This window comes from Macrotis lagotis, chromosome X (genome assembly GCF_037893015.1).
Source record: "Macrotis lagotis isolate mMagLag1 chromosome X, bilby.v1.9.chrom.fasta, whole genome shotgun sequence".
Lineage (NCBI taxonomy): Eukaryota > Metazoa > Chordata > Mammalia > Peramelemorphia > Peramelidae > Macrotis > Macrotis lagotis.
Window position 1 is genome coordinate 136132803 of NC_133666.1, and position 12599 is coordinate 136145401.

At 35.6% G+C, this 12599-nt stretch overlaps 1 protein-coding gene across 1 annotated transcript in view; it reads left to right on the top strand.

Moving 5' to 3' along the window:
- Positions 1 to 12599, top strand: part of LOC141498842 (uncharacterized) — a 58751-nt gene that overhangs the window by 32368 nt on the left and 13784 nt on the right. Inside the window, exons 6-7 of the mRNA XM_074201919.1 lie at positions 4565 to 4835; positions 8918 to 9039. Of these exons, the coding sequence (XP_074058020.1) occupies positions 4565 to 4835; positions 8918 to 9039 (393 nt within the window). The remainder of the gene's footprint in view (positions 1 to 4564; positions 4836 to 8917; positions 9040 to 12599) is intronic.

The following is a 12599-nucleotide window of genomic DNA, read 5'->3' on the forward strand; positions in this document are numbered from 1 at the left end:
AACCAATTCATATTTTTCTTGGAGACTTTTGACATAGGAGCTTTGACTTTGTTATCTTCTTCTGAGTGTGTCACCATAGTAACTTACTGTGGTCAGATTATTTTCTGTTGTTTGCTCATTTTCCTAGCCTGTTACTTGACTTTTAATTCTTCTTCTTTTTTTTAATTTAAGGCAATGGGGTTAAGTGACTTGCCCAAGGTCACACAGGTAATTATTAAGTGTCTGAGGTCAAATTTGAACTCAGGTCCTCCTGACTCCAGGACTTGTGCTCTATCCACCTAACTGCTCCCTAGCTCTTCGAGGGCACTCTGGCTCAAACTTCAAGGGTTTTATACAAATATTTTTAGAGATATTTCAAGGGACCTGCAGGTTTTCAGGTCTTCAAACACGGTATGATCTAAGGAGACATTTATTTTTAGTTTTCTGAACTGTGCTCTGGTCTATAAGTTCTCTTTTCTACCCTGGAATTTTGAGGAGGGTCCCTGCTCCCTGTGGTCCCAAGATCTGGTATACTAGTGCTCCTCCTGGTGGTAGAACTGCCACCCAGGACTGACCCATATCCAAGTATGAGCAAAGCAAGAGTCCTACCTCAGTGCTAGTCAAGAGACCCCTGTAATCTCCTTCTGATCGATCCCCTTACTATCTCAGGACTGAGGGTTCCACAAGCAGTGCAGCTATGGCTGATTCAGTGGCTCCCAAGTCCTGTTCTTGATTTCCTTGGGGCTAGATCTGTGCTGGACTGTGCTCCTTTCTCATTCAGGTGTGTCAAACCTTTCTTGCTGACCTTCTAAGTTGGCTGGAAAACTCCATATTTTTGTATTTTCTGCCATTCTAGAATTTTTTTAGAGGTATTATTTAAAGATATTTGGAGGGATTTCAGGAAGAGCTCAGTGAAGTCCCTGCTTTTACTCCACCATAATAACTCCACCTCACTCTCACTTCTTTCTGCAATCTGGCTTCATCTGGAATGACTTTTTTCAAAATTATCAATGATCTGATTGTCAGATATTGATTATTTTTTGCTACTGGATTCTCTTATTTCTCTGAGATTTCATGACATTGCTTTCTCTTGATTCTCTTACCTTTCAATTATTTTCAGCTTGCTTTGTTATTTTATCATCATTTCATTTGCTTTAACTGTGAGTATACCTGAAGCCCATCCCCTGGGCCTTCTTCTCTTATCTCTCTACACTCTTCTTACTCCACAACTCCCAAGGGTTTAATTATTATCTCAGTGCAGACAACTCCCAGATCTATATTTCCAGCCAGTCTCTCTCCTGAGCTCCAGTCTCATATTACTAGCCATCAACTGAAAATTTAGAATTGGATATCTCAGAAACTTCTTAAACTTACCACATTCAAAACAGAATTCATTCTATTTTCTCCATATCCATCCCTTTTCGAAGATCTATCTTCTAGTTACTAAGGTTCACAAACTTGGTGTCATTCCTGATTCCTCACTCCCTTTCATTTAAAATAAGCACTTAATTGTCAAAATTTGTTGTTTCTATCTTGTTGGCATCTTTCATATCCCCACACATAGACACCATTATAGTTTAAACCCACATCTCCTCTTACCTGGACTGTTGCAATAGCTTCCCACCACCCCCAAGTCTACCCCTTTTTTAAGTCATCCTTTCCACACAGGTACCAAAGCAATTTTCCTAAACCACAGGTCCAAATATGTAACCTTCTTAATCAACAAATTCCAGTGGTTACCTGTCACTTCTAGGGTTGAGCATAAATTTCTTATTTTGGCTTTTAAAACTTTTCACAATCTGACTACCTATTACCTTTGCAGTCTCCTTAACTGTTATTCTTCCACATAGTCTGTGATCTAGTGATACTTGCTGTACCTTACACATGATGTTCCATCTACCAGTTCCAAGTCTTTGTACTGGCTATCTCCAATTTGTAGAATTCCCCTCTTTCCTTACCTCTTGGAGTTTCTGACCTTTTCAAAATTCAAGTCATCTTATTTTCTCTGGGAGGTTTTTACTGATTCCATGAATGTGTTAGTACCTTTCTATATATTTTATTTTCCCAATAGATTGTAAACTTCTTGAAGCAGGAACTATTTCATTTTTGTTTTGTATTTTCAGTACTTAACATTGTACAGTGGTATATAATAGGTGTTAGAGTAATGTTTGTTGATTGCTTGGATAGGGAAAGGGGTGGGGATACATTCAGAAATAAAAGTGATATAAAATAAAAATGTGTAAATAAAAACTAAAAGTAAAAAAGAAGAAACCTGATGTTATGCTAAAAACATTTTCTTTAGGAGAATTTAGTAAGAATTTCTTATTTTCAGGAGCAGCTAGGTGGTGCAGTGGATAGAGCACTGGCCCTGGAATCAAGAGAGTACCTGAGTTCAAATCTGGTCTCAGACACTTAATAATCACCTAGCTGTGTGGCCTTGGGCAAGCCACTTAATCCCATTGCCTTACAAAAACTAAAAAAAAAAAATTCTCTTTTTTGCCCCCTTTGCAAAGAAAATGGTCTTCTTCCATCTAGTATCCTGGGAAGATGTACTATTTCTCTGATAGCTGTTGGTGCAACCTTGTAGAATTACCAAGTCAACACTTTACAGAGGAAAAAAAGTGAAGTAAAGCAAGATGATACATCAATCTACTAGCTAAAGTGCTTACAGGGCTGTTTTAAGAAAGAGAAAACAATTTTTCAGCAACTTCCTTTTGTTAAAATGAACAGCTTTTATTTCACATAGCAGCTAAATGGAAAAAGCCAAAAATACCTTGAAAAGTATTATATTCATCATCAAAAATCTGCAGGTCATAGATTTGTTTTATCACAAAAATTCCCCCAATATCTTAGTTTCATTTAAGAATAACAATATAGCTTTTATATAGTGCTTCAGAGTTGGCTAAGCACTTTACAAACTGGGAGGTGGGGGATATTACTGTACTCATTTTAGAGTTGAGGAAACTGAGGCAGAAAGAAGTTAATTGCCTTATTCAGGGTTATATAGCTAGTAAGTGTCTGAGGTTGAATTTGAATTTAGGTGTTCCTGACTCTAGGCCTAGCAGTCTATCCACTAGTGGCTGGTAATCTATAGGCAATGGATTTATTGTATGTGTGTTGGTGGAAGGGGAAGGGTGTCTGGAAGTAATTTCCAGGAGTCTGTACATTCATATATAAAACCACACATAAACAAATAGACCTTTTCTGTACTAAATGTATGAAGTGTCTCATATATATATATATATATATATATATATATATATATATATATATGACTATTTTTAAAATTTAGGTTAATGCTCTGAGAGTCATAACATAAAAATTTACTTAAAAGCCTTACTGAAGTCATGATAATTTTTTCTCATTGTATATTTTCTTCAATCATAGGATCATAGATAGCATCATAGATTTGTTTTATTTTTAATTAGATTTTAAAAATTAATGAAATCCATCCTCTCTCTCTCTCTCCCTACTACTCCACCCTCACTAAAAAAGAAAGAAAAACAAAACTCTTGCCACAAATATGCAAAGTTAAGCAAAACAAAATCCTTCACTGGACTTGTCCAAAAATATATACATGTCTCAATCTGCTCTGGGTCCAAGCAATTAGTCATTTTGTGGGTTCACTTTAGACATATGGGCTAATCTAAATAGATTTAGGGATGAAAAGGGCCTTAAAGACCATCAAATCCAGCCATTTTATTTTTGCAGATGAGGAAACTAAATGACTTGCTCAGGGTCACTCAGATTTTATTGTCTCTATTTCCTCCCCACTATTTTAGTCACTCTGTCTCTCAAAATATTATTGATCAAGAACCAAACTTACCTGCTTTGAAGGTTCATTGCTATGCTACTAACTCAGTTTAAAACCACTTAGCATCAATAGGATATTAATAGAAAAACCATTATGGGGGAGCAGGGGAAGGAGACAGTCTGTGAAATTATTAAGCAGCCCAGAAAACAAGTTTATATTGTTAATGTTGCTGTTTTTTTTTTTTTTTGCTAGAGTTGTGATTTCATTAGTATGAAGAACTTCAGGTCTTTCTGCTCTAGCAATGCTAATCAACACCCTTTCTACGATTTATAGTCTCAGAGCAGTTTCTTAACCTTTAATTGTGTTATGGATTGCTTTGGCAATGTGGTGAAGCATATTGATCCTTTCTCAGAATAGAGTTTTTAGATAATTTAAGGAAATGCTAAATTTCAGTTCAAACTTAGGGAAAATAATGATTTTTCTTCCCCATCTAAGTTCATGAACTCTCTGAAATCCATTCCACTGACCCAGGGCAACGCTCTTGTCTCTCCTAGAGAGTTGCCTAGTCACTTGCCAAGAATCACATAGCTAGTTTGTGTTAGAGGTGGGGTTTGAACCAAGTCCCCCTGACTCTGAAGCCAACTCCCTCTCATTCTACCCTCTCCACCTTACTTTTCATTGAGAAAATAATGTCACATGTTAAAAACCAAAAAATACCAATAATAGATATTGGAATCAATTAAATTTGTGAATGCAAATCAATCTGATTTACCCAAACTATGTTGAGTTGCTGTGATTCATTTCCCTTCAAACTCTTGCTTTCTTTCACAGGCTGGGCTGGAGCAACGCTTAGCCAACGCCAAGAAGAAAGCCTCCCAGATGGAGAAATTGTTACCTAAACAAATAATTAACAAGGACCAAAGGGAGGTGTTGAGGCTTCTCTGTAAAGCTCATGAGCTGGAGGTGGAGAACACAGAGCTTCAGGCAAACAACTTATACCAGAAGAACCTTTTGTGCCAGAAGGATTTTGTGATTCAGCGGTACCATCAACATAGGCTTCTCTGTGAGGAAATTATCCAACAGCAACGAGAACTGATAAAGGGTAAAGCTCACATCCTTTGCTCAAAAGCCAGTTTTTCACACCACTTAAATACTTTGGCTTTCATTATGCACAGTGGAATGGTGTTATTCATTTGGGCAAGTCACATTCTGAATATTTCTCTTTCTTTACGTTTTAGTCATCAGTTGCTGGGGCTGGGCATTTTTCTGTGTTTTAATCTTTCCATTAGTGACCTAACATCGGTAGCCATGACAACTATTTGGAAAAGATGCAGCAAATCAAGGTTAATGACTTCATTCCGAGAAAATGAACACTTTGGGGAGAGCAAGAGTTGATGCTAACTGGGAGGGTGAAGAGCAAGGAAGGAAAATTTCCTTCAAAATCATAATAAATTTTGCAAAAGTAAATTCTCAAACATTTAGAGGAATGTAAACTGATTACTTAAGAACTCTTAATTCAGTCCTTTCCCATTTGAGATACCCAATCCAATCTAATAAACCAATGTAAATTTATAAAGAACTTACAAGTTACAAAATGACTACTGTATTAGACATAGTAGACCCAAAGACAAATTGAAAAAACAGACTCTGCCCTCGAGGTGCTTATATTTGACTTACTCTTTGTTTTAGTAAAAGAAGATCTAACGAGGAAGAAAATAACACAAACAATTATGTTCAAACTATATACAGGATAAACTGGAAATAACTAACAGAGGAGCTAATTAGCTAAATAATAAAGGAGATAAACTGAAGATAATTACCCAGCATTAAAGGGGATCAGAAAAGACTTCTTGACTTTAATTAGCTATAGTTTCTGGATTATCCCCTACTCCCTCTCCCTAGATAACTCCCTGCCTTCCTAAATGTACTTTAGTTTGTCACTATCTCTCTAAAAATGTGTCTAGACACAGTCCTAGGACTGAACCCAGTTATTCAGTTGTTGATCAATGCAGAGTATGGCAGTATGATGACTTCCCCTTCTGTGAGGTAACACATTACAGCTCCTAAAAGAAAATAAAATGAAACCATTCTAATGACTGAACCTTGGCCCTGAAGAAGACAAGAGAAAATGTACTCCCCCCCCCTTTTTTTTGCAATGGTAGAGGACTATAGGTATGGAAAGTTCTTTGTCTTGGTGGATGTGTTGATTGACTTTACCAAACCACTTGGTTTTTCTTTCTTTTTTTTATTCTTTGTCATAAGGGATAGTTCACTGGGAAGAGAGAGGGGAGAAGGGGTACATTTTAGAAAGGAAGATGATATGAAAATGAAAGATATCAATAGAAATAAACACTTGAAGCAATCCAAGATTGTATGAGCTTTTTAGTAGCTACATCATATTTTTGTTTTAGTAAACTTGTGGTCAGCTGGCATAATGAATATGTTAATTGTGAAGAATCATCTAGAAATTATAGGAGCAAAAGTTGAAGAAATTGGGGAAGTTTAGCTTGGAAAATTTGTATTATGATATTATGGCATAATATTATAGATATAATTTATCCTTAATAAATACTACTAAGTAATAATAATAATATTACTGTTAATTATTAAGAATATGTTATATCTGACTGTATCTGTCATAATTACATGAATTTCCCCCCTTGTGATTAATATGATGAAGGAGCATATTAGAGAAAATAGAATTTTAGATTAGTAGAAATCTGAAGACCAACTTCAAAATTCCTTAGTCATTTTTCCTTGGTTAAATCACATAACTTTCTCTGGGAGTCAGTTTTCTAGGGCCCACTTTGAGGATGAGGCAGAATGTCACAGGGCTAGATAGATGGCCTAGGGTCAGAAGCCTGGATGTGTGATCCTGAGCAAGTTTGCTTTCATAGTGTCCTAGACAACTAGAAGTTGCTAATTTGCATTGTAGAGGAATTTCTTCATTATTGCTCCCTTATTAATGAAATTAGAGATCTGTTCTGCTCCCAAACTTCCCTCTCCCATCCCCCCAAGGGAAAAAACCATTTGTTCTCTTACATCACAGACTTGTTGAGAGATTTGATAATTTCGTAAACTGGAAGGTACTATATAAAAATATAAGAAATTATTGGATTAGTTTCAAATGAAGCTAAATGAAGCACTTTATAATTGTTAAATTTGTTGTTAAATTTCATTTTTGGGATGACAGCCTTATTTGATCACATCTGTAAGATCTTTCAAATCAGGAAGATGTGAGTTCAAGTCTAACCTCAGATACTTTAATGACTTTGTGACTCTGGACAAGTCACTTAATTTTTGTGTGCCTCAGTTTCCTTATCTGTAAAATGAAGATAATAATAGTCCCTGACTCCCAGGATTGTGTGGCAATAAAATGAGATAATATTTATAAAGTGTTTTGCAGAATTTAATGCACTATATAATTTTATCATTATTATTATCATTTCAGTTCTTTGGGACACATTTTTTTCTGAGCTATATAACTTCAACATAGCTAGATATTTTTCTATTGTCTGTTTAATTCTGCTTCAATTTCCTCTTTCCAATGTTTGTTTTTTCTCTCTTGCATATGACTGTGCTCACTGGAGAAGAGTTCAGTTCAATTCAACAATAGAGGAATTGAGCTGTTTTGGTTATTTTTGTTCATCTGTTAACAAATTGTCTTCTAGCAGTTGACTCATATCTTCCTTGTCTCTTTTGCTTCAAGGATGACTTTTGAAAAGCCTGCTTTTAGAGATGGATCTGGTAAAGAAATAAATGTGCAATGCCCAAAAGTCTTAATGGAATAGATACCCTATTCCACCACTCCCTCTTTTCTATATGTTTCCTTTTATTCAATAGTTTCAGACTCTTCATGATGCCATTTGAGGTTTTCTTGGCAAAGATACTGGAGTATTTTGCCATTTTTCTCCAGTTCATTTTACAGATGAGAAAATTGAGGCAAAAAGGGTTAAGTGACTTACCCAGGGTCACACAGCTAGGAAGTATCTGAGGCTAGATTTGAACTCAGAAAGTTGAGTCTTCCTAACCTTAGGCAGAGGGACAAAGGGGAAAACATAGAAAATTTTCAGGCATCATCCACTGAGTGAGGAATGTCATTTTGAACAAAAATTTACTTCAGACCCCTGAAGTTACACGATGCACGATCAATTGCTTTGATTGCTGTGAAAGAGCAGCTCTGACTTTTGGACAACTGCATCCCTTTCTCGTGTAGTCCAAGACCTTAACACTCACCCCCTCCCCCAATACTTTTTTTCTTTAAGGCAGTAATTTTCAAATTTTATGCAGTGATAGCCACTTGATAAAAAAAACAAAAAATATAGAATAATCTTCTTAGTTCATATTTTATTTTAATCAAGAATTTATTACAGTTTATAACAAAACACAGAGAAGTCTTCATAAACTGTAAAAAACAATTTAATGCATATTGATAAAAACCTTTAAATTTCCCTTAAATTTACCCCATTTGTGCACACTATATCAAATAATTTCCAGGATGCATTTATTATTATTTGGAGTGAATTCAGAAAGTTTAGCAAGTGGATATAGTAATAGACCTTTAGTCAAGACGATTCATCTTTTGGAGTGACCTCAGACCCTTATTGTGTGACCCTGGTTGTGTCACTTAACCCTGTTTGCCTCAGTTTTCTTATTTGTAAAATGAGCTGGAGAAGGAAGTGTCCAACTAATACCACAAATGGGGGTAGCCCCCTAGGGGTCATGAAGAGTCAGTCTCAACTGAAAATGACTGTTCAAAAATAGCACATTTAGTCTAAATTTAGTAAGTTAGCAAGTTTAGTAGTTGTGCTGATTGATCTTAGATCACTTCTGTCCATGTTTTGTTTGTATCATGTTCAATTTTGTTTAAAGTCACAGGATGATAACCTTTTAGTAGGGAGAGATGTATGGGCATAGAGATTGGGGAGCAGTAGCCTGCAATCCTTTGTCTTTTGTTTGAATTTTTTGAAGTCCTATAATGGGACAGATATGGATATATTTTGCTTGATTTTGAATCTCAGTAGACTTTTGAACAAGTTCCATGAAAAGACTAGTCCGTTATCCTCAAATAGCTTATAACCTTATTGGGGAATCACAAATTTAGGATGAATACCTCACTTGATTTTTTCCTTTTTGTCTCATCTCTTATTGGTACATCTACACTTTTTTTGGGGTGTGATGAAGGTAACTGGATTCCTGTACCAGAGCCACTAGAAAAGAGATATCGGCTGTACTCTCAAGAATTAGAGGAGGGGACTCTAAATCGTCTACTTCTGCTCCACTCAGTGATGTTTAACTCTTTCAGGGTAAGAATGATATTTACCTTTTTGTCTATTTAGCCACTCTTGTTTTAGAAATATCTAGGGTTAGAAATAGGATATTCAAAAAATATCTAGGGTTCATAGCTCTGGTAGTTCAGAAGAAGGAGAATTCAACATAAGCTGGAAAAACTCAAGAAGACTTTGTAGAGGAAGGACTTGAGAGAGAGATTCTGTTTGGGTAGGGTTGGTCATATCTTTTCAGAACAAGGTAAGCTCCTTGATAACAGACTATTGTATCCTTCTTCTTCTTTTTTAAATGTTATTTTACTTTATGTTTTCAATTATGTGGAGATATAGTTTTCAACATTCATCTTTTTTTGTAAGCTTTTGAGTTCCAAATTTTTCTACCTCTTTCCCTGCTCGTGCTCACTGCCCTCATGACAGGTGAGTAATGTGATGTAGGTTATACATGTATAATCATGTTTGACATATTTTTGTATTAGTTATGTTGTGAAAGAAGAATCAGAATTAAAGGGGAAAATGAGAAAAAGAAAGAAAAATATAAAACAAGTTTTAAAACATGAAAATAATATGCTTTGGTCTGCATTAACACACCTTAGTTATTTCTTTAGATGTGGATGGCATTTTCTATCAGAAGCTTTTAGAATTGCCCTTGGTCACTGATGAGGGGAGCTATGTTTATCATAGTTGGTCATTACACAGTGTTGCTGTCACTGTGTACAGTGTTCCGGTTCTGCTCACCTTACTCAACATCAGTTCATGCAAATCTTTCCAGGCTTTTCTGAAGTTCTCCTGTTCATAATTTCTTACAGAACAATAGTACTCCATCACATGGAATAGTAGTGTGTCATAATTTGTTCAGCTATTCCCCAATTGCATATCCTTTAAAGCCCCAGCATTAAGTAGAGTTCCTTAAATAGAATTGGGGTTCAGTAAAGGAGGATTGAGTTGGTAGAGCTGGTATAATGGAAAGGGCAGAGATGATCTTGGAATCATGGAACTTTAGTTCCAATCCCAGCTCTTTCACTTACTACTTTTGTGACTTTGGACAAATCTTTTTCGCCTCTCTGGGCCTCAAATGCCTCATCTGTAAAATGAGGTGTTTGGACAAGGAGCCATTTAAAGACCCTTCCTATTTTAGAACTATGATTCTGAGGACCCTTCCAAAGAGGACAGTGGGAGGCTAGTTGGACTTTGAGTCAAAGGTCCTCAGATGCTTACTACCTGTGTAGTCTAGGACTAGTCATTTAACCTTTCTTAGACTTCAGTTTCATAATCAGTATACTTCGAGGTTGGACTTTAACCCCTTAAGGTGCCTTCATTTTACATCCTACAATTGTAGGACTTTATTTTGGTTTAGAGGAAAGTAAGGGACTAGCATGAATAAAATAATAAACAATTATTTATTAATATTTCTTGTGTTATATGTTTATTAATGTTGCTATTATTAAAATAATAAAATGACATGAATAAAATTATTAAGTCTGAAGTTGGATTTGAACTCAGGTACTCTTAACTCCAGGGCCAGTGCTCTATCCACTGCGCCACCTAGCCACCCCTGTGTTCACTTTTTAAAACTTCTTTTATATTTTTTTCTTTCTTTCTCATGGTTTTTCACTCCCTTAGTTCTAATTCTTCCTTCATATGAGGAATAGGGAAATATGTTAAACATGATTATACATGTACTTCCTATATTGGATTATTTGCTACCATGGGAGGGGAAGGGAAGGGAGGGTAGTAGAAAAATATGGAGCTCAAAAGCTTGATGAAGGATGAATGTTGAATATTACCTTCACATGTAATTGGTAAAAAATAAAATAAAATAACAAAAAATGCTAATGAAATTCTCCTTAACTATAGCTTTCTTCTGGACTCTGAGAGTTGGTGTCTTTCTAGAGTCTATAACCAACACTTCTCTCTGGTGCAAGAGGTCTTCTTTTTTTTTTTTTGTACATTTTTGTCTAAACCAGAAAATGATTGAATATTAGATTAATGTTAATTAAATTATTCCTAGCAGACTTGTATCCAAATTGAATAATGCTTTTTTTTAATATTTTTTCTTCAATGGAAGCTATTAGTTTTCTGTACCAGCAAAGACCAAAAATAAGTCTGTTCTTGTTGTTTTTTCCAAAAGCAAACTTTTCAGAGAAGCTCAGAAATTCCTCAGTCCCATTAGAACACAAAGACCTTGTGAACCCAGGGCTTAAGGAGAAAGAAAACTACCTCAGAGGAAATTTAAGTTACCTATTTTGTTAAGATATAGAAGCAAATCACTTCTAAACAATTTATTTTGAGCAATTTGTAATCATTCACAGAAGACAGCAGTGATCAAGGAAACTACTCCCCACATATTCTCCACAAAGGTGACCTCATTCAGTCCAGAAAGTGATCACCATGCTGTCACTTTCTCTGAAAACTTGAAAACATATTTTAAGTATGACTAATATACTTTTTTGGGTCATTCTTAGCACAAATGAAGCCTAATTTATTATAAACACTCACTTGCTTTTCATTTTATCTTATAGCATAGTGGAAAGATTCTTGAATTTATAGTTAGAGAAACTGGGAGTGGAATGAAAAGAAAAATCATTTACATAGTGCCTATGGTGTGCTAAGCATTTTACAATATTATCACATTTGTTCCTCACAAAAATCTTGGGAGGTAGGTACTATTATTATCCCTTTTTTTACAGTTGGGGAAACTGGGGCAAACAAGTTTAGTGACTTACCCAGGGTCATGCAACTAGTGTCTGAGGCAAAATTTGAACTGGGGTCTTCTTGACTCTAGGCCTAGCACTCTATGCATTGCACCTTAGATATATCAATAATCTCTTCAGAAGATAGGACAAGCAATGATCTTCTCCAGATTGGAGGTATTTTTCATTATTTCTACCCTTAATTTATTTTCCTTAGATCTTGAAATCTTTCCTATTACCTACCCTTTTAATTGGGTTTGGATGTGCTTTCTATAAACATAGCCTGGACAAGTCATTTCTGTTCTCAGGGACTCCCTTTTTAAATGATGAAGTTAAAATGAGGCAGATTGAACTAATTACCTTTTCAGGGTCATTCCAGCCAGTAATTTCCATGTTTGATGATAGTTAACACCTTTTTTTTTTTATCCCTTAATCTTATAATCCTGTAATGTTGATAGGGGCAAATAGAAAATTTCTCTCTCAATTAAGGGCGTATCAGTCACTTCGATAGATAGTGACTGCTCCTAAATGATGAGTTGATGAGTTTGTCTTAATGTAGACTTATGAAGGTTCATCTAGGGGGACTGAAGTCAGAAATCTGAAGTCAAATCCAATCTCTCCAGCTGTGTGACCTGGGTGAGTCACTTACTCCTATTTGCCTCAGTTTCCTCATCTGTAAAATGAACTGTAGAAGGAAATGTCAAAGCACATCATTATCTTTGCCAAGAAAACCCCAAAAGGGGTCAAGAAGAATTAGTCAACTGAAAAACAACTAAACAACAACAGGAAGGTTTAGTATATTTGAACTTTTTTTCAAGGCTTTAAATTTGAGTTAGGAGTGCTATTTGGGTTATTGTAAGGTTGTATATTGAAAAGACAGTTGATCCC